Raw genomic sequence first — 23,895 nt, forward strand, 5'->3', positions numbered from 1 at the left:
GAGGAGATTTGAATGTATCAATTAATAATTCTTTGGATAGATATCCTCCAAAGAGGACAGCATGTTTTAGCCATGCACTGTTAGGGCTAATAGATAAATTTGAATTGGTGGACATTTGGCGAGACAGATACCCTAACAATTTTGAGTTTACCTGGTCCAACAAAAATGGATCAAGGCAATCTCGAATTGATTATTGGCTCATTTCAAAATGTATGTCCAATTTTGATCTAAATGTTGGCATTCAATGTACCCCTTTGACTGACCACAAAACTATTTTTATTAATACCCCTTTAACGGCAGATTGTGTACCAGGCCACAGCAAAGCTTCTTTGTGGAAACTTAACAGTTCGCTATTAGAATTACCAGATGTAAAGGAAAAAAATAAAGAATTAATTGCTAACTATTGGAAAGTAGCCACAATTCAAAATTCCTTTTGTGCCAATTGGGAGCTTCTAAAATTTGAGATTGGTGTTTATTTAAGGAAAGTTGGAACAACATTAGCCAAAAAAAGAAGAGTTCTTGAGGACAGCCTGATCATGAAATTATCTCAAGCCCGTAACTTTAGTTGTATGTCTTTGGAGGAAAAATCTGAAATTGCAGTTTTGCAAACTAAATTAGATGATTTATACTTATCGAAGGCTAGGGGTGCTTATATAAGATCTAGGAAAAGATGGCTTGAAGAAGGAGAACTTAATTCTGCATTTTTCTTTAAGCTTGAAAAACGAAATTTTACTCTCTCAACAATTGAGCAGTTATGTGTTGATGGAAAAATTGTGAAAGATCCGAAGGATATAGCGAATTTTAGTGCCAACTTTTATAAAAATCTTTATAGTTCAATATGTTCAGAGCAGTTAACAAATTTGTTTCTAGACTCAGTTAGTTATATTAAAGTTATCTCTGAAAGTGACAGAATGTGTTGTGATGACGTTGTTACTCATGGGGAAGTACAAAGTGCCATTAAGAGCTTGAAAAACAATAAATCCCCAGGATGTGATGGGCTTACAGCGGAGCTGTACAAATTATTTGCTGATGAACTTGCTCCTTTTCTAACTAATGTTTTTAAAGAGAGTATTGATAAAGAAGCTTTACCTCCTACATTAACGCAGGGTGTCATCACACTAATTCCTAAACCAAAGAAAGATCTTACCAATTTGGACAATTGGCGACCCATAACACTCCTTAACAATGATTATAAAATCTTTGCCATAATATTTGCCAATAGACTTAAAGAATGTTTGGACAGCGTTATAGATGAGACTCAATCTGGATTTATGAGGGACCGACACATAACAAATAACATTAGATTAGTTTTAGATTTATTTGATTATGCTGATTTGGTGGAACATAATAGTTATATTCTTTTCCTGGATTTTTATAAAGCTTTTGATTCAGTAGAACATCATTTTATTTTTAAATCATTGCAAAAATTTGGTTTTGGTGAATATTTTTGTAAGGCTATAAGAACTTTGTATTACAACTGTAATAGTACAATCAAATTAAAATATGGTACTTCTCCAAGGTTTAACTTGTCACGTGGTATCAGACAGGGATGTCCAATATCCCCCTATTTATTTTTACTAGTTTCCCAGATATTTTGTTCTTATATTTCTAATAGTGGTCTTCGTGGTATCTCTATTGCTGACAAACAAATACTCATCAATCAGTTGGCTGATGATACCACACTTTTCTTGCACGATGCCAACCAAGTTCCGTTAGCACTGGAGTATATCCAGCAATTCTCCAAAGCGTCAGGCTTATTTTTGAACCTTTCAAAATGCGAATTGATGTCCATCAAAGAGTGTAATTTGTCAGAAATTTGTAATATTCAAATTAAAGATCAGGTTTCATATTTAGGTGTTATTATAACAAAGAATGAATTAGAAAGATGCCCGTTAAATTTTAATTCACTAATTGAAAGTACACAAAAGAAACTTAATATGTGGCTCCAACGAGATCTGTCGTTAAAGGGCAGAATTTTACTAGCCAAAGCTGAGGGCTTGTCCAGGTTAACATACGCTGCTCTTTCTTTGAGTGTCGACACTGCCACTCTAAGAAAAATTGATACAATGCTCCTCAACTTTGTTTGGAAGAATAAAACTCATTTTGTTCGAAAATCTGTACTTATGAACACCGTTGAGAAGGGGGGTTTAAACTTTCTTGATTTTACCACTTTAAACAACACCTTTAAAATAAATTGGATAAAGAATTGTATTAATAAGCCCTCTTCTATCCGGAATCTGATCCCTAATGTTATTTTCTCCAAACTAGGTGGTTTAAAATTTTTATTAACCTGTAATTATAACATAATTAAAATCCCAATCAAATTATCCCTTTTTCATAGGCAAATGTTATTAGCGTGGTCCCTCATTTTTAAACACAATTTTACACCTCACTCATATATAATTTGGAATAATAAGAACCTACTGTATAAACATAAATCTCTTTTCTTTGATAGTTGGTTTAAAAATGGTATTATTTTTGTATCTCAACTTTTTAATCAAAATGGTTCAATCTGTAATTATTCTGAGTTCTTAGTAAAGCATGGGATTCCTGTTACTCCAAAAGAGTTTGCAATTGTTGCTGATGCAGTGCCACAAGGAGTTCTTATGCTTTATAAAGGATTTTCTTTTTCATCCTCTTATCACTCGGTGGATCTGTGCAAAACATTTGTTGGTGCCTTTCTACATCTAAATCAAAGAACAATAAGAAAATTAGAGTCTTGTTTCAGGAGGAGATTGTTTCTGTGCCTTATGTAATTTCTTACTGGAATGGTTTTGTAAATAATATTCCCTGGAAAAAAGTTTGGACATTGCCTCACAAATATTTGATAACCAACAAAATGAGAGAAATTAACTTTAAGTTAATTCATAGGTTTTATCCAGATAAGTGCTATCTCAAAAGACTTAAAACTGACATTAATACCCTCTGTTCTTTCTGTTTAGAGAAACCTGAATCTACTTTACATTTATTTTGGAATTGCTCTCACACAGTGACATTTTGGTGTGATGTGTGTGACTTTATCAAAGGCTATGTTAATCCAAATTTTGAATTTACTTATAAAAATGTAATTTTTGGTTTTCATTAAGGTGAAGAGAAAAGTTATATTTATTTTATAAATCTTATTTTTCTGTTAGCCAAATATCACATTCATAAATGTAAATTTTCTAACTGTAAACCTAGTTTTGTAAGATTTAAACTTGAGGTGAAAATGTATTTTGAATCCATTGAGTTTTCTAAAAATGTAAAAGCTACGAGAACAATGGCTGTGTTTAAGGACTTGAAGATTAATCTTGACTGAAGTACTTTGGTGTATTATTCCTTTATCGTGGTATGACAATGATGAAAATTGTTGTTATTGTTCCTTTATGCATTTAATAAAAAAAATTAAAAAAAATTAAAAAATAAAATAAAATAAAATAAAAATAGTTGATCTCAAAAAAAAAAAGAAAAAAAAAAGAAAAAAAAACCTAGATGAAGCAAATAAATAAATAAATAAATTCCCTAGATGAAGCAGCACCAGTTGAAGAATAGGACACAATGGATTCATATAATTCATTATAGAAATATGGCATTCATTTGTTTCGCCTGTTGTAGTTCTGTATGAGGAATCTGGGTGGTATCACACTGGTATCACATCGTTCCAGAACTACAAGGTCCATGCGGCAGCATACAGACTTGTCGGAAGGACTTTCACAGAAACCCGCGCGAACTCCGAACATATAGCTGTGTCTCAATAATAAAGACTTTTGAAAGGAATTTTAATGACTGAAGTTATTTATCGTAATTCGTGTAGGTCATAAATTCTAATCATAATGGCCATAAAAGGGTTTTAAAAAGTCTTAAATTTGACAGATTAAACCCTGCAGAAATCCTGTAAATACACTAACTGATTCAGTTGGCCACATTTCCAAAACCATTCATTCAGTTCTAGAAACAAGGACACGTTTCTCAAAACGTTTAACACATTTCAGCTGTTTTAATACACATTCCAATTTTCTCAATATTTTCTGCAAGACAAAAATGTCATCATTTTGCACAAAACTAACATTAAGTAGCAAAACTGATGACACACCAATCAGAATCATATAATATAAATTGGGCCACATATGGGATTATGTGCTTTGGAAAATGATGGTGGAAGACAGAGAGGAAGACAAAGAGGAAAGGTAAAGCAAAAATTAATGGGATGGGGGTAAAAATACATTTGTTTGTTCCTGAAATACAAGCACTATAGTTGATAATGTTCTTGTGCATGAAATGACCATGATGGAATTTGGTACAGGGTCATTTACATTTTAATTTGACGTGGAAGTTTGAGGTTTGTAAGCTGATGTGTAGTTTTGAGATTGTGTTTATAGTTGTGAGAAAATAGTGAATTGTTTCATGAATTATGTTGGCAATTGAGATAACTGTACATGGTCTTTTCACTAATTAGGTTTGTTCTCTGTGATTGTGTACACTGAGCTTGCATGACAAACCGCCTAATATCAGCCTGAAGGTCACTATAATTGGACCTTTTGCGTCTCATCTGTTGCTGATAGGGAGAACATTTATGCCACTTTATTTCCTGGGAAATACCCTTTCTTTTAATGCAATAAAAGACACATTATCATCACACCAAATTAAAATACTGGATACAGCCATTGGGCATTTGACTGCATTACGTAAGTAAAAAAATGTTTTGAAAGTTTATATCAATAAAGAAATACATTTTTACAAATACTGTACGTAAATTACAACAAAATAATATCCTCCTAAATGTAGGTTTTTTACTTTATTTTAAATCACCGAGCCCAGAGATGACTGAGGACTTATTTCCTTAATGTCTTTGTTCAGAAGCTTAAAGCAGGAGACAGGACTGCTGGTGAGCTTCATGCAAAGGCCAACTTAAAGAGGATAGGTCATGAAATCCTCAGAGCAAAGAAGCTTCAGCGGTCTGTTTGTAAACAGGTGCCACCTTGAGACAGCGAGAGGTCACTGACTAACTAGGTCTTGTAGGGCTAGCCATCTCTCTGTGCATCCATTGCTTCAGCCAGCAAAACGGTCAAAAATAATTCAGATGACTTACAGTAACAAAACTAAGAAAGACATAAAGGGCCCTATCATACACCTAGGACAATGCGGCACCAGGCGCGAAGCAAGTGTTTTTTGCTAGTTTCAGACGACGCAGTTATCATTTTCACGTTCAGCGCCACGTTGTTTAAAGTTTTTGCCTATTGTTTGAACACTTTTTGCAAAACCTCAGCTCATTGTGTTAAAACTGTACACACAAACACACAAGACACAACACTGGGAAATAAACTATTCACATCTGTCGAATTGAAACTCTGCTATCAAAACCTAACAATCCTTTGTCAAAATGTCACTCTGATGACAAAATGACACTTGCATTATATGAATACACTTTCAGATTAACAGCAACACACTAGTGTACTTTATATAAAACACTTGAGTTTTTAATTTTCACTCTTTTTATTCAGTTCATCAGTTAACATTCTGTGAAGCAATGCAACACTTACAGTTTTTGTTTTTTTTGTTTTCCAACAAAGGTTTTCACAACAACCAAAAATGAAAGTACTGAAAGGTTACAAATGACATGAACTCAATACTGTACATCACAGTACAGTAAATGCAGTAACGCAAGTAAAAAAATTAAACAAAATACACTACTGTAAAATCTTCAAGTGGAAAAAAATTCTTCTATAGGGTTTAGAAATGGCGAGTAAGGGGGCAAGTATACAACTTCAAATTGATCATGGTTGGTGAACCAGTCCCGGACCAGAGGAGCCCGGTGGAAAACAACAACAAACAAACCTGGGCTGCTCTGATCTGTCCTGTATAACTGCATCATGAAGTGCATCGAGAAACGTGAGTATGTGTTGCGTATTGTAGGGACCTAGTTTGGCATGATGGTGTAGTAGCCCTCGAAGGCTTAAGGTGGCACACATTGTGAGGTTTCCCCCACGCTCCCCCGGGACGTGTCACGCGCACAATTGCCCTTTGGCAAATTATATTACGACCCCGTCGTCTACTTTTGCTAAGGTTGAAACCAGCCTCATCAATGCAAATCAATTTATGAGGCTGTGCAGCTCCATCCATGTCCAAGATTTTCTGCAACAAAATATGCATAGCATGGATGGCTGGCATTACACAAAACACAACTTCACAGTTGATCAGTATTTCTGAGGCAGCAAAGCAGCGCTAAACCATAATACTCCTTCCACCATGCTTCACAGTTAAGATGAGGTTTTGGTGTACAGTGCCCTTTTTTCTCTAAACCAGGGATCTCCAACCCTGTGTTACGGGTGTATGGTGCAGCAGAGAAGAGGAGATTCGGGACTTCCACAAAGATAGGTTTTTATTCAAATAAGCGTTGGGCAGAACAACAAACAGCATAGACACAACATGTAAACATAACAGAGACCAGACTGGGCGAACAAGAGGAAACTAAATACAAACACTGATGACTGATTAACGAGGGGCAGGTGATACATGAAACGAAACGCAACAGGAACAGACCGACATGCATCCTGTCAGCCTGATCTATTGAAAATGAGTATCTATAGCACGAATTGTATTTATTGTGCGATTTTTTACGCCAAAATGAGTTTTTACGTACATATGATACGCACTTTATAACGTGTTATATGCACGTAACCCACACCACTAAACGTATATCATATGCACATGAAAACTAATTTTGGCATATAAATCACACAATAAATACAATTTGTGCTATATATATACGCATTTCATGAGAACATGTCCTATAGAGTTCAGTTCCAACCCGACTCAAACAAGCCTGAACCAGCTAATCAAGGTATTCAGGGTTACTTGACCATTTTAAGACAGATGTTTTGGAGTAGGGCTGGACCTGAAATCTACATGAAAGGTATAGCTCTATAGGAGCAGGGTTGGAGATCAGGGCCCGTATTCATAAAGAATCTTAATGCAAAGAGTAGCTCCTAGTGACAAAATTCTAAGAAAATTCTTAGAAATGTGGGCGTTTACTCTTAAAATTAATAAAAAATCGTAGTAAAGAAAAAAGTAATTCGGAAAGCATCTTAACCCTTAAAAGAGGTCTTAAGGTCAAATTTGTTAGGAGCACGGACGAGGACTTTTAAGAGGCTTAAGAGTTTCTTTAGCAGCGGAGAAAATGGCGAAGACGAAGAGGGAGAAGAAATGTGTTGCAGACAATGGATGACAGTGACTTAATAAAACCTATAGATTAGATAGAAGCCAATCAAATACCTTATAGGAAATTAACAGCATGGTAAATAATAAAAGGATTTATATACATATATATAATGTGTGTGTGTGTGTGTGTGTGTGTGTGTGTGTGTGTGTGTGTGTGTGTGTGTGTGTGTGTGTGTGTGTGTGTGTGTGTGTGTGTGTGTGTGTGTGTGTGTGTGTGTGTGTGTGAGTGAGAGAGAAAGGTAATATAGGACAATTTGCGTTTGTAATTTCAAAGTGAAGGCTTAGAATAAACCCTATACTTAAAAGCGCTGCTTTTTTCCCCTTTTTGGACAACCAACCAATCACAGTCTTCAAAAGACTGTGTCATACGTAGCAACGGGGTCAGCCCCGCCTCTTCACTAAGATAAAAGCTTTTGTATTTTCCTTGCTCAGAGTTGCTCTCAGATCGGTCCCGAATAGCTCTTAAGCTAAGACTCCTACGTACAAGTTTTTAAGCTAAATTAGGAGTTTTCTGAGAGGACTCTTAGAATCTTTATGAATACGGGCCCAGGCTTTGTGTGCTTTTATTTAAAGGGCAGGAGGCCTGTGCAACCCACACTTCCAATCTCATCTCCTTAATATATTATTTTTGCACTTTAAGTATACTACTATGTTCCTATTTAGGTATTAATAACTATGAGCCAAGTTTACTTTGAATACTTATTATACTTTTAAGTATATCTCAATCAAAAGATTGAGATCAAGCCAAATATACAGACTTTTCTTTTGACTTGTCATTTGGTAAGAGTGTATTTTTATAATGATGCAATAAACCTCAAAAAAAAAAATTAAAGGCTTAAAGTGACCGTTGATAGGCATGATGTGGAGCGGAACCTACTAGATGTTTTAAAACCACTGTAAACAACAGCTTCATTGGCTTATTCCTTTTATAAAATGTTTACTATTTACCTGGCAAGGTTTTGTAATAAACACACAAATATATGCTACAAAATGTAGTAATTTATTGATAACAAATAATAAGCTACACACAGACAAAAACACACTGACGTAATACTGATGCAATGAGGTTGCAGGTCTGTGTTTTTTGAGTATTTTATAACAGCTTTGAAAACAGCTGAGCTAATCATAATCAAGGAATGGAACTATCCTTTTCATAATGTGTATTCTCAGCATGGAGATAATTAAACCAACAAACACAGTGGATTTTCTCTTTATGAGTGTCAAGTACGCCTTGCTACACCCCCACCACAGGATGTACTGTCAAGGTGTACAAACTTTTGGTCTCCAGACTAAAAGGCAAATACAACAAGTCTTGGATTAGAAACACATCCAGCATCCTAATCTGCCTTTGGTAGGTCCATTATCAATGCTAGGATAAATAACCTAATTAGCAGACCGTAAACAAAATTGAAGAAGAGGAATCACCTTTGCCCAGCATAAATGAGCAGTAGGATAAGGTGGGGTTGACAGTACTTTGGATAATTCAGTAAAAGGAAAATGTAGTGTGTGTGTGTGTGTGTGTGTGTGTGTGTGTGTGTGTGTGTGTGTGTGTGTGTGTGTGTGTGTGTGTGTGTGTGTGTGTGTGTGTGTGTGTGTGTGTGTGTGTGTGTGTGTGTGTGTGTGTGTGTGTGTGTGTGTGTGTGTGTGTATAGATTGTTTGCTGTTTACATATATATACTCTTTCTTAAGTTTTTTTTGTGGGTATTTTTTTTAAGCAGAATTAAAATTTTCTTCATAAAAGAGAGAACAAGATTTATTTTTAATATACTAACATATTATTGCAGGGATTCATTTAAAGGGATCCACTACAGTAATACAATTATCTTCAATATTCAGATCATCGACCATCAGTAAACAAAACAATAATGAAAAAGCATCTTACTTAATCCACCCCATCCCCAGTTAAAACATGTTTTTGTTTTTCTATTTAGACCTGTATTTAGGATGTTTATCATGATATAATATCTTTGAGACAAACAATAAACAGAGAATAAACAGTGATGACACAAAACAAAACGTTTAATTTTACTTTATTAATTCATATTTAAATAATTTGAATTGAATATATTTAGATATATTTTGTTCCTGTTTTTTTTTCTTTGTGGATTGCTGCTGATATTTAAGTTATCTTGTTTAAAAGGTCTTATTTGTCATTTCATTAGTCAGATATCCTGGCTAAATATAAACATTATGTTCAGGTAAATATTAAGTCACTTACAGAACAATCCCAATAGGTTTCCAAAAAAGTCTTGAAATCAATTTCTTCCAAAAATAAATGTTGTATTTAGATTACAACACTACAGGTTACTGTTACAAATGAAACGTTAATATGAATTTTCCTAAAACTCATTGTAAAACTAATATGTTAATAAAACAATGATAGTATTTATGTGCAATTGTAGATCATGCAGATATTTAAAATACATTTCAGTATAAGTAATGCAACAAAATAGGACCATGTAAATACAAATTTGTTATACTGTTTTTTAAATGTTTCCATTTTCTTGGCCCCACATCAGCTCACCCTGTCACTTAGAGGCCTGCAGTCATGCCTAAGTAGATTTGTTGTGGATAAGCTTTGATCAATGGGCTTTATTTACTTGATTTCACTGTTGTGTAAGATTAGAGACGCCTACTGCTAATGCCTCAAAACACATGCTATTGTGACGCAAAAGCATCAGATCAGATCAACAAATAACAAAACAACAGCACAACAGAATCTGAGGAAAATACAATATGACAGCAATCATTCGCCTGATGCATACTTAATCCACAGGACTGTTTGCGTGTGTGTGTGTGACAGGGGAGTATTAACAATAGACAGCTGCTCTTTTCAGAATTGGGGTATAAAGGCCACAAATCTTTCTTAGATCAGCCATTCTGTTTGTATACCATAATCTTTTTTAAGGGACAGATTATGAAACCAATTACAGAACCGCATCCAGTGAACTCCTACCGGGTTGCTGTATAAACGGGTACTGGTACAATGAGTTGTAACGTTTTATTGTATCATTGTATTATAAATTCAATGCCATATTTAGCCTCCATATATAGTTGCATCTAAGATGTTAAATCCCTGGATTACATACACATCCATTAATAATAAAGAATCCACAGACTGAAGTTGTGCTGCTTTTATATTATGACCTGATTGTGCTGCATCATTGCAGGAAAAAACAACCAGAAGCAGTTGCAAGGAACTAAAATAATCATTCTTGTCCAGGAAGAACTACCCTTGCTATCCTAGCAGTGTTATGGTATAGCAAGATGTTGATTTTTATTGAACTTATCTCAGCGGTCTTTCATGTGACACCATTTCCTGGGAGCAGAAAAACAGCCATAGCCTACTAATGAATTGAACATATTATTATTAGCCTATAATTAGAAGAATAGCATCCTGTAATATGTAAGATTTGGTTGACTACTTTAGTTAGAGCACATGGCATTTTAAATGTTCATTAGATTAATTATGAAATGCAGTTAGACATAACCAAACTAAAGAAGTTGGCGCAGGTGCATGCTCAACTGAGAGTTGAAATATTAAGACCACACAAACATTTGCCTGTGGTTTGTAGCCTGTGTAGCTACAGATGTTGGTGTCACAGCAAAGCTCACTAAATGCAAAGGTCAATTTTAAACACGAACTATAAACCATGATGCATTCGGTTGTTTTCTTGTGTTGTTACAAATGACCACGAGGTGGCGTATTTTTACTTCAACTTGCTGCCCAGTTCATTCTGCCATTCCATACAGTTCATTCTCCCTAAAAAAAGGGCTCTAATATTAAAACCAAGAGGACTCTATTTAACAAATCACATTTTCAATGGTTTTAAACTAAATAATTCTACGCCGAAAATCCATATGCGTGGCACCAATAGACTGTAAAAACGTAAGCGAGATGGCATATTCGACCTTTATAAAAAAAAAATAACTAAATGGAATGTTGTAGTCAAAACGCGTTAACGCACACGCTAGTTCGCAGGCACTGTTGCTGGACAGGGACACCCGACTGTGTAAAAATAGACCGTCACCATCATATGCGTTATGTAACACGCAGCACGCGCACTACGACTTCACGCTTGTTTACAAGTTAAAATGGACTCCATGCCTCGATCTTAATAAATCACATGCGTTTTCTCACTCCCTGAAGTACTTATTTCCACAGTCTGACACATTTTAAAATAAACATTGGGTCTGACTAAATTATAAATCTAAAGCTAGCCTTCAGCTGTTTCTGTCGTCATCGCATGATGATGTTTAGAAAGACGCAGCACTGTCGAATGTGTTTGGAGTCTGCAGGTTTAATTAAATCCCAGATTAAAACATGTCGATAGGTTATGATTACATTGAAAACTAGTTTATCTGCGACATAAAACACTTTTTACAGCTAACCAGACGCAGCACTGAAGTGCGTACAGTAGGCTAGATCATCCACACAGTGCTGTTTGTTTGAGAAGGAATAGGAGGAGAGAACAGTTTGTGCGAATGGGGGTTTTGCCTATACCACGTCACGGGTTTGTCAAAAAACCGTCAACCTTTTCGCCTGGCCAATGAATCCAATGAGCAACTCCATTTAGGAACGCCTCTTAAAAGATCGCGCCGCCTTATATGACTGTTTTTTTCACTGCTCCAAGATGGGCTGCGTATAACGTCACATGTTTTTTTTTTTTTTCTTTTTTCTTAAGCTCAGTGATTCTGAGCAAGGAGTTATTTGCTGTGAACAAACAGACATCGCATGGTGAAACTGCAGAATCGGATATTTAGTTGAATCTCTTTTACTATGGATGGATGACAAGTTCTAGAAACTTAAGTAAATACATTGTAAACGCAAGTATGGCAAGTCCGCCTCTTAAAGGGGGATTCTCGTTATCGAATGACAACAACATTCATGAAAACAACATCAGAAAATGTGGATACCTCAAGAAGCAAAAGCACGGGCATCGGCGCTATTTTGTTTTGAAAGATCAGAGTGACGGACTCCCCGCGCGGCTGGAGTACTACGAGAATGAGAAGAAATGGAAAAGCAAGTCTGCTGCAAAAAGAGTCATTTTTCTCGACTGTTGTCTGAGCATAAACAAGCGCGCGGACGCGAAACACAGATATTTGATAGCCCTCTATACCAAGGACGAGTATTTTGCTGTTGCTGCGGAGAATGAGCAAGAGCAAGAGAGTTGGCACGGAGATTTAACTGATTTATTAAGTAAGGGGAAAATGTGTGACAGCTCCGTTTCTAGTTCGGCATCATCTCTGGTGGGCTTCGACGAGGGAAATTACGGCATGATTACACCGGTGAATGCTGCGTATAAGGAGGTATGGCAAGTTAATCTTAAAGCAAAGGGACTTGGGCAGAGCAGAAATGTCACGGGAGTTTACAGACTGTGCTTGTCAAGTCGGACAATTAGCTTTGTGAAACTTAACTCGGAGGTGGCATCTGTGACCCTGCAGTTGATGAATATACGCAGATGTGGGCACTCTGATAGCTTTTTCTTCATTGAGGTGGGAAGATCCGCCTCTACTGGACCTGGAGAGCTGTGGATGCAAGCAGATGATTCTGTGGTGGCACAAAATATACACGAGACCATTTTAGAAGCTATGAAAGCGATGAAAGAGCTGTCAGAGTTCAGACCACGCAGCAAAAGCCAGTCATCAGGATCAAATCCCATATCTGTACCCACACGGCGGAACTTAAACAATTTACCCCCTAGTCAGACAGGGTTGGTGAGGAGGTCAAGGACGGACAGCACAGCAGCCACATCTCCTGTCACTAAATTTTCTTCATGTCGAATACGGACAGCGAGTGAAGGGGAAGGTACCATGACCAGGCCGGTCTCTGTATCAATATCTGAGAATGGAAGCCCGCCAGCTGTCTGCCGGAACCACATGAGCAGATCTAACACGGTCTCGGTGGGCTGCCGGACGTCAGAACCATCACTGCTGCATCACAGCAGGTCCATGTCAGCGACAATGTCCCACTCGCCCCCATCTGCTGCAAGCCCATTAAGTTTTTCCTCGATCAGTATGAATGGTTCCATCTCATCCACAGTACACAGACCCTCCAGCTGCAGTGGTTCTGTTTCTGGGTCACCTAATGATACTGGCTTCCTCTCATGTGACGATTACAGTTCTAGCCCAGGGGACGTGAGGTACAACCTTGCAAACAGGAGTGACACACCTTCTTCTCTCTCCAGCACACCACCCTCAAGAGAAGCCAGTGAGCTCCATGGTTATATGGTAATGGACAGGCCATCCAACTCCCAGAGCAAGATGTGGCAAACTAGCAGAGATATGTTGGACGTGGAGACATATAGGAAGAGGACGTATTCTCTGACAACCCCGCGGCAACAGGTAGCACACTCCCAGCTATCCTCAGCGTCACTTGATGAATACATGCTGATGAGGGCTGCCAACAGGAGCACAAATTCTACATCTCCTAAGGTCTCATACCCAGAAGATTATGGGAACATTGACATTGGCTCTAACAGTAATGTGGGTGATGACGGCTACATGCCCATGACGCCAGGAATGGCACCTCAGTGTGCCAAAAACGATCACTACATGCTCATGAGTCCCATGAGTGTTTCAGCACCCAAGCAGATCATTAACCCGAGGTCACATCCTCAACCCACAGGCAGTGGCACTACTAACTCACCCAGCAGTGGGTCTCTAGAGGATAGCGGGTACATGAAGATGTGGTCTGGATCCAGGTTTTCACTGGAGAGCTCTGATGGCAGAGCAGTGAATGGAGAATACATGAATATGTCACCGGCCGACACATATGTCTCGCCCACACCACCAGATTATTTCCTGGGTCAATGTGAAACAACACAACGATCCTCCCCATCTCTAAGTATTCGCTTTAACAAGCAACAGACACCTAAACAGGCCGAGGATGACCAGTATGTTTTGATGAGCCCCCAGAGCCAAAATCCAACAGAAGAGGCCAACAGGGTTTCCGCCCTGCCCCCTCTCCGTCGCCCTGATGGCATGGCACAAAGAGCTAGAGTCAACAGGCCCAATAGGTTATCACTAGACACTCTGAGGATGCTTCCCAGCATGACTGAACATCCTCTCCCTTGTGAGCCTAAAAGCCCCGGTGAGTACATCAACATTGACTTTGCTGCTGCTACACAGTATTCTTCTCCCTCTATGGTTTCTGTGGAAAGCCAGGGCTCACTGTCCAACCTCAGACAGGTATCCCCCCTCTCAGACTACATGAACCTCAATCAGAATTCACACTCTCATGAACTGAGGGAAGCACTCAACAGTCCCCTGGATGGAATGCCAGAGCTGGCCGAATGCCCATGCCCACCTGATGAGGGGGCTTATTTCCTCAATGAACCAAGAAACTCACCATGCACATCTGGCACAGGTAAAGACAATTACACTCAGATGAGTTTCAACAATGGTCGCATCTCACCTCCATTCTTGTCTGAGAATGATGAGAGTGCTTCAGTTAACCCCAATAGTAGGGTTCAAAGGCTGAACCTGAGTGACCAGGAGGTGTCAAAAGGAATTGGCGCTTTCTTGTTGGCTGCCTCCTCTGTAGACCCAAACGGAGGAGCGAAGGTGGTCCGGGCAGACCCCCAGGGCCGGAGACGGCATAGCTCTGAGACTTTTGCATCCACCACCACAGTTGCACCTGTCTTTCCTTCCTTTGCACACAATGTTAAGCGACACAGCTCTGCCTCAGTAGAGAACGTCTCTGTCCGAAGCAGTGAATGTTCTGATGAGGAGTACGGGTCTCCCATGTGCCGAGAGACTTCAGCTGGTTATCAGAAGGGACTTAACTACATCGCCTTAAACCTCATGGAGAAACAAGAGATGGGCAATTGTGAAAACCTTGTGGGCTTCAAGACTGGCGGTTGCTGTAAAGCAGGAATAAATGGATTACATGCAACTCCATATGTGTGTCTGGGATTCAAAGAGACTGCAACCACTGTACAAGGTGAGTTCAGATGACGTGATGGGCTGTTATGATTCAAAAAGATGACTTGATTAAACTGGTAATAGATAAAAAGTTGATGCAGCATGTTGCAAATTAAATTCCTTATTGTATATACACTGCAATAGTTAAGTAGCATTTAATTTGCAACTAAATGTATATAATAGAAACAACATATATCTTTGTTTCTATTAGCGTTTTTTGTGTTTATTATAACTATAAATGTGCATTTTAGAGGATATTTAGGACACAACTGCATCGAAATTATACACAAACTAATTAAACAAAACATTAGGGTGGGACGAGATGGTATTATGTAACTCAAAATATTATTGAGGTTTGCACCTCTGGCTATTAGTGTCATTATATGGGGCGTTGAAAATTTGTTTTTCACTGAAAGGAATTCCAGAGAAATTTGAAGCATGAGAGACGTGACTGACTATCTGAGTGGCCGCGCGTGGTAAACAACCCAACTGCGCAGGCTCTATGACGCTGCAGTATAGAGCGGTGCGCGCACGCTTGTTTATTTACCCCAGCCTAGACCAACGCTGGGTTTTTTTTCAGACTAACGTGCGTTAGCGGTTAAACATTGTTTTAAGGGTTGTATGCTTGTTTAACAGAGCTATTAAATAGAGCTGTTCTCAGAAGATAGAGCATTTTGCACTGAGGAGAGAGAAATGTTGTTTTTGAGGCTCATTGGCTCACATGCGCCTGGTCGATCCTTTCCAAGAAACTAATCTCTGTTTACTTTAGATGCTGTAAGTCAGATCTGTTATCACATTGTATTCTTAAATCTGTTATGCCCTGTTTACTCTATTCAGTCAAACGTCATGAAGCCAAATTTAATGACATTTCCTATTAACAGGGACACATAAGTTTAAACATGGCTAATATTCCTCACACATAGCATATTTCCTGCAAAAGTGCATGTGTTAATTTGACTATTTGAATCATATGTGAGTGTGTGTGAGATCAAACTGCTGTCACAAGCCAGAACAATATGCTGCTGTTAATAAAGTGCCTGGGGCTTCCTGTACACTAGCTGTTTTTGCAAAGCACACAGAACATTGAACATGCCATGTTCTGAGGCACGTACTGCATATCGTCTGGTTCTCCCATATTTCCATTATTCCTCAATTGGAGGTAGTGTTGTGGGCCAAAACTATCCACAGTGGTTAAAAGGCTGTTCATGGCTAGTAGTTTTCTTTGCAGGCATGCAGCCTGCAGTGTAAACACCAGGCAGAGGAGGGATAGTGGACAGGCAGCACAGTGAGTTTAACTCTTTCTTGTCTTGAGTATTGAGCCTTGAGGAAAGAGTGGGCAGGAGGAGGGTAAGAGCTTGTTTTCATTTAGTCTCTGAAACGAACATGTGCAGCCATGTCCACGGGTCGGCTGAGCAGAAGAGGGAGGGCCTGATGGAGGCTTAAACCATGTGCTTCAATCAGGACGAAAAACAAGGCAGGTGGTTGTTTGTGGAACAACGGTGTTTCACGCTTGGAATGCATGACTGGTTAAAGGTTGCTGGGAGAGGTGAATAATCACTTGTTATGGTTTCACCTTCAGCTTTAGTAGTTTTCTCTCTCTCTCACTGCAAGGCCACATAATACCATACAAGTATGTTGACAAGAACCTGTTTTGATGTGTGTTAAATCAAAGAATGCCAGAAGCTGTCAAATATAATTATGCTTTCATTTCTGTCTGTCCTCTGATGCAGTTGTGTAAAATTCAAACAGCTCCGGTGAATAAAATAGCATATTAATTAAAAATGGGTATCGTAGTTGAAGAAAGAGAAACCAAAAGCAGTGCAAATGCCTAATTTCTCAAAATTACCTCTCAGAAAAGCAGCCTGCTTGCTGTGGCAGTACCATAATATAGTCATGGTATCACATTTGTGTACTAATAGTGTTTTGATTCTCTGTTGGATTTATCAGTAACTATGTGCTTGAGCACAGGAGAATTTTAGTAGGGATTGCAGTGAAATTGGCTCGGTAAAAAGGCACCCCAAATTCAAGAGATAGTGCCATGGGTGGTTGTCTGTCTCCTAATGGGTTTATTATGTTGCCTCGTCTACAAGCACATTACTGTGCAGAATTACTAAACACGAATGGCTAAAAAATGGAAAGAGTATATCCAAAAAAGAATAGCAGGAAAAGAACATGCACAGTCAGAATTTTCTGTGTGTGTATATATAATATATATATAATATATATAATATATATATATATATATATATATATATATATATATATATATATATATATATATATATATATATATACATACACATATACACAGCAATATTCCAATAGGTGTGAAGCATGTAAACATCTTTTTCAGAATAAAGACTTAACCAGAATATGGACCTTAATTGGAAAATATATGCATGTAAACGATATCAATGTATATCATTACCTGTTTCTCCCCATACACAAAAACACACTTACAGTGTACTCGTATATCCTAGAATGGCATTTACAGTTGACCTTTTAATATGGCAATACCAGTTGACATTTTTAAGGTAACAGACCTTTGAAAATAAACATGAAAATAAATAATTGTTCAAGAATTCACAGATTAATCTGTCAACAGGGATTCTTTTCAGCTCTTTACATTCTTCTCAGGGATTCTTGCCAAAAGTGAATTTAGTTCTTATGAAACTTTGATATCACTTTACTTAAAGCCTTTATATATAATGCATTATAAAAGTATTTTAATGCATTCATTATGCCTTGTAATGCACCTTACATAATGCGTTGTATGGTCTCATGAATAATTGTAACCAGTTATAATACATAATAATACTTATCTTTTCCTCCTTAGGTACACCTTTAGAAAACAATGCATTTTTGACAAACAACCAGTTTCAGATGCAAATATTATGATGCGTTGGTTACAATTATTATTTATGAAAATATATAATGCATAATAACATACATTATGAATACCTTTATAATACATTATACACAAAGTAAAGTGTTACCGAAACTGTTTTTTTTTTCTCTTTTTTGCCCACTCACTCCCTCTTTCTCTCTGGAATCATATTCCTTGAGGAGTGTGTGTGTGCATTTGCGTGTGTGGCAGATGGCTGAGCAGAGAAGGGTGTGGGGCTGTGTGTGTGTGTGTGTGTGTGTGTGTGTGTGCGCACCTGCCGCTCCACTCACCACAGGTCTGTTATCAGGCATGGCAGCAGCACAGACAATACACTAATGACAGCAGGCCATCTGCTTCTGCCCCAGGAAAGTGGCTAGTGCTTGTCCCTTCAGCCAGAGCGGGGCAGGGGGTGGGGGAACGAAGAGCTAGAGAAACGGTGATAGAGATATAAAGATCGACAGCAGTTTGGAAAGAAAAGAAAATATGAAAAAAAAGAAAATAAAATTAAATTCAGAGAAACCTGCACATTTTAAGTAGTGATGCACCAAAATTACTTTTTTACAGGAACACTAAAACCAAAATAGCACTTTTGTCTTATCAGGTGATAAATTATACAATAAAATACTGATAAATTATATTGCTACTCTAGCAACATTTTTGGTTGTGCGTCCACCCTGCTGACATGCTTACCTGTTGTAGCTTATCCACATTGTGTACACGAAACGCCACCACAGACAAAATGTGTCATCCGAGAAGAAAAAATGAAACAACACTGTTTTGGTCAATGATTTCATCCCTCAAAAACCTTTTCTGCATTTTTTTTCGCAGAATATTTTTGGTTGCTGAAATGTCAGTGCATCACTAATTTTAAGGTGTGAAATGGTTTATAAAAAATTGGTATGGTTTATATTTCTGGCTAACTGTGAATGTGTATGAACAGCAGAATAGATCACACGGATTTATGCTGTGTTGACTTCCTTTGTGATTTATTTATTTATTTATTTAAATGCTGTCTGTCAGTGAAGATGGTTTTTCAATCTTTTGACTATTGAGTCTAAACTGAACATTTGGCCAGACATTTATTAGTTTTGTTTGTATTAGGTGCTTAATGTCAGTTCCCAGGACTTTGCAACTCTACTCTGAGCTCTAACTTTAACCTCGCTGAGATTTAAGCAACAAAAATTGTTAACCCAAGCAGTTCTCTAAGATTCTCCACCTCTGCAGAGCTGGCTAAACTAGGCCGGGATGTTCCCGCCTGAGATAGCCATGTCAACACTGTCAATGTTACCCACATTTAGCCAGGAGCGAGAGGAGATTACTCTTAGGGGAGAGTGGGGGATTAGACATTGTTCAGCGGCTTGTTTTGAGGCGGATGAAAGGAGCATTGACTCAGACATAGACAGTCATTCATGCAGGTTCACAACAACCATGTCCTCATATATACGTCACACATTTCCGGAATGGTTTTGTACAGCCTCATTAGTCTTTGAGTCTCTGACGATTATAGGTCTAGATTTTAACCCATCGCAGTGGAAGGGTTTTTAACGCGTTATTAAATCCACAGCTTAGGCTCTTTCATAGAGGACTCAGTTGCCCTCTTGTTCCACAGTTGGAGGTGCTGTGACATCTCTATCCAGTGATGCGCAAGCTAGCAGAGATGCTATGTCATGCGTGCATTAAATCAGCATTGCGTGACTATTTCCCGGTTCCAAGCATCACTCACTGCTGCCTAGAGCTTTCAGTATTACACACAGCATTATAGGCTGCAGACATGGTTGTTGGTACTGTCATCACGCAAACCCTAAATCTCATCAGCTGAATAAAAAGGGAGTGTCACCAACCATTCAATTCATCTACTCGCATGCAAGACTGAGCCTTTTGGTCTTTAATGGCAGTTACATCCTTGCTTCTCATTGACCCTGAAACATATTGGAATTTGTGTAAATAATACTCAGGATTAAATTAGGTTTTAAACTTTAACTATTTTTCTTTCAGGCAATCACATAAGTATACCCGCAGACAATGCTTTGTCAGTGCCTCACTTTCAACTTCAAATTGAAACTATTTATACTGTTTACTACAATTTTAATTCAAATTAAGTTCAAATTCAGGAATTGAAAAAGCATTCTCAATTCAATGTTGAATGGTGGACTACACAACCCTGCTGCATTAACAAAGTTGCATTATGACCTCACAGTTACTTTCATTTACAAGTGTATGTATTTACAAGTATACTTTATTTCATCAATTTTGAACAGAAATTTTAGTCTTTTTATCTAGCAGATTCCACCTCCTTGACTAAATGCATGCTCTCCACATTGTCTTGAAGCAAGTGTATTAAACATACCTTAAGCGGACAGTCCACTTGAGAAGTCCACTTTATTCTTGAAGGATGATGGGCTAATGTTCTATTTTGCTTCAAGAAACAAATATTAAATCTTACACAAATTTGAATGTGTAATCATCTTTGCTCCAGCCAGTATCACTGGCTTCATCTTATCTCCCATTATCTCCTTTCATGTAAAATAAGAGTGTGAAGTGCTCTGCCATTATTTTTAGCAAAAACAGACCCTGAGATTTCCCCCATTTCTTTGGTCTGTGACTATAATTCCAATGAGATTATCAGGGAATTATATCAGGATTATCCCTTGTGGACAGTAGATGGTTAAGGCTGCTGCTAGCTCCATCCCTCCTGACATGGTACCCTTTGCCTCACTTATCTGAGAGAGGTTTTAATATGACTACGCATCATGGGTTAATCCTTCATGCTGGTCTACTGTCATATAAAGGGAGGTGCATTTAATAGGTCATGATTTTTTTCAGTGTATGCATGTTTTAAAACACAAGTTTCAGAAGGTGTTTCGTAACTGTAACTGCTCTAACCCAGTTTTTTTTAACGGGTTCAATTCATAAAAATGGATTTGTTAAAGGCTGCTGGATAACGTTTAAAGGGATAGTTCACCCAAAAATGAAAATTACCCCATGATTTACTCACCCTCAAGCCTCAAGACATTCTGCTTTCAGACAAATACAATCGGAGTTATATTAAAAAATGTCCTGTCTCTTCCAAGCTTTATAATGGCAGTAAATGGCAGCAAAATTCATCCATTATAAAAGTAATCCACACGGCTCCGGGGGGTTAATAAAGGCCTTCCGAAGCGAATTGATGGTTTTGTGTAAGAAACATATCCATATTTAAAACGTTATGTCAAATATCTAGCGTAACTGGGACAACGATGATGTTGGACATAGCGTAAGCAGTTTGAACTGCGAGAGGCATTACACACTTTCTTCGTAAGTTGAAGATGGAAGGTGCTCCGCCGTAAGCTATATATTTTACTTTATTAAGTTTTAAACATGGATATTTTTCTTAATCAAACCCATTGATTCGCTTCAGAAGGACTTTATTAGCCCCCCAGAGCCGTGTGGAGTACTTTTATAATGGATGGATGCATTTTTGTGGGCTTCACATTTTGGGCTGCCATTCACTGCCATTATAATGCTTGGATTAGCCAGGACATTTTTTAATATAGCGCTGCCGCTGATTGTATTCGTCTGAAAGAAAATGTCATATTCACCTAGGCTGGCTTGAAGGTGAGTAAATTATGGGATAATTTAAATTTTTGGGTGAACTATCCCTTTAAGATGCTCAACAAACTTTTTCATTCTCTGTGTTACTTGTGGTTATATTTTTTGTTCAAATAGAGCTTTAAAGAGATCAATTTTTTTTCTCTTATTCTCCCTCTTTCAGATTGAGCAAGAAGCAGAGGTGACTCCTCCTGGTACTGAGGGAAAGTGAAAGCTCAACCAGTAACTCGACTGGACTGGTTTGGACAATGCTGCTGTAAATGAACTGTGACCTTTGCACCTCATCCTATAGCTGAACGTCAGACGGCTGGGTTGTGATTATTCTAGCGAGGCCACTTTAACATGCTACTCCTGTTTCTACCATCGGCACCATTTTTCAGGATCTGCAAAGCTGCTACTCTGTTGGTAACAAGAGTCACAAAACGTACATGCCACTTGTATGTTTGAACCTTTATTATTGTTGTTGATGTGAACACTTTGTTTAGGGTTTGTTTGAATTCAGAACAATGATTGGAATATAGTTTACCCTAAAATCTGTAATCTTCATTTACCTGACATAGACAACTGTAAGGTACTTATCGCCCTGTCCTATGAATAGCTACAATTGTGTCATTTTAAATGTTGACTAAAAGATTTCCACAAGTCTGATGTACGCAATTTAGAAGAGATAAAGAATTCGTACTTATTTTTTCCTCCAAAATTGAATGTTCTCACATGACCAATCCAAAGCCTTACTGTCTGTCAAAATTTTTTTTGACTATTATCTGGACCTAAACAATCAAAAATATGATATTTATTGCATTCACTCTATTTTTCTAAATATTTCGTTTATTAAATAATTACATAGTAAGTTGCTATATACGAGTCCACTTTTGATATGCAGAGTGTCTTACCACCTAATCAGAGATAGTTATTGCACATAATATTTAATAACTACACGTTATTAGTATATATTATATATATGACCAAATATGGTCAGCCTTTTGATCCTATGTTTCCTCAGATTCATTGTCACTTTCTCAATGTTTTACGTTTGTTGTGTAAAACACGGCCATTCCCTGTTCCTCTGCCTCAAGAATTACATTCAAAATTAATATAATATATGGTAACAGTGACTCTTTCCCATTTGCGTAGAAATAGCATGGATAAAAAATGCACTATATGGTATCGATGCACAGAAATTTTGGCTATATTTGATTTTAAGGTGTCCGTGTTACAGTGTTATTAAAGTACTGAGTAATAATAATCAACTACATGTACTTACTATAGGGTTAGGAATAGGGGTTGGATTAATGTTAGTTGCTTGTAATTATGCATAATTTATTAGTTCTACAGTAATGTAACGTGTAACAAGGACACTGTAAAATAAAGTGTTTTCACGACTGAAAATGCCACAAGACACCACCTTTAGCTAAAGCAGAAAGAGTAAAATGGAAGGTTCGAGTAATCCCTTAAAAAATATTATTAACAGAAATGAGCACTTTTAGATTTAGGGTCCAAAATTTGGGCAAAAAATGTTTGTTCCTTTCTGTGCATCACTACTTGGTGACTTTCTTAATCCGCTTACATTGGTTCTGTGTTGATAATATGTCTCATTCAACTGGATTGTACCACCTGACGCATCTGAATGTAGAGCACAAAACCCACTTATACAGTATGAGTGAACGGATTAGTAGGGCAGAAGAAGTGATCACAACAGGAGTAATTTTAGACATTGTTGTGAACTAAATACAAAAATGTGATCAGCTTAACATTTTCATGACATTTAAAATAGGCTACTTCTCCTCCCACGCAATAGTGTCTTATATAAAAATACTAAGCAAATAAACTGCTAAGCAAATAAAAATGCAAGATACTAAGCATTGCATTGATGAAACATGATTTGTTCAAAACTTAATAAATCCCTGATCTAAAAACATATGTATAGCACTGATGTAGTCGTGTTGATGCTTTTTTTATTTTATGTTTAAAGTCCTAAAAAAGAGTGACACATGACACATTGCCACTTTATTGTGTAATTTCTTGAGGTAATGGTACTCATTCTACTTGATTCTTGGAAGGTCTTGCTTCTTGGGTAGCATTCATTCACCCTTTGTATATGCAATACTTACAAATCAGATTAGTTTACAAAGTGGAACCAAATGTATAAATATTATGTTAATATATTTGTTAAAAGATTTTACAGAGATATTGAATTTATGCTGTTTGTACGTTTCTTTCTGCCAACTTTCAAAGCTTGTTTTATTTTGCTTTATGAAACAAAATATATATATATATATATATATATATATATTCAA

The 23,895-nt window shown here is 37.5% G+C and overlaps 1 protein-coding gene across 1 annotated transcript; it reads left to right on the plus strand.

Moving 5' to 3' along the window:
- Window positions 1–11,830: 11,830 nt before the first annotated feature.
- On the plus strand, window positions 11,831–23,791 carry irs2a (insulin receptor substrate 2a). Its single transcript, XM_079811458.1, has 2 exons — window positions 11,831–15,142; window positions 21,762–23,791. Exons 1-2 carry the CDS (start codon window positions 11,986–11,988, stop codon window positions 21,764–21,766), a joined length of 3,162 nt encoding a protein of 1,053 aa, XP_079667584.1. The 5' UTR covers window positions 11,831–11,985; the 3' UTR covers window positions 21,767–23,791.
- The last annotated feature ends 104 nt before the right edge of the window (window positions 23,792–23,895 follow it).

This window comes from Gobio gobio, assembly GCF_949357685.1.
Source record: "Gobio gobio genome assembly, chromosome: 3".
Taxonomy (NCBI): Eukaryota; Metazoa; Chordata; class Actinopteri; order Cypriniformes; family Gobionidae; genus Gobio; species Gobio gobio.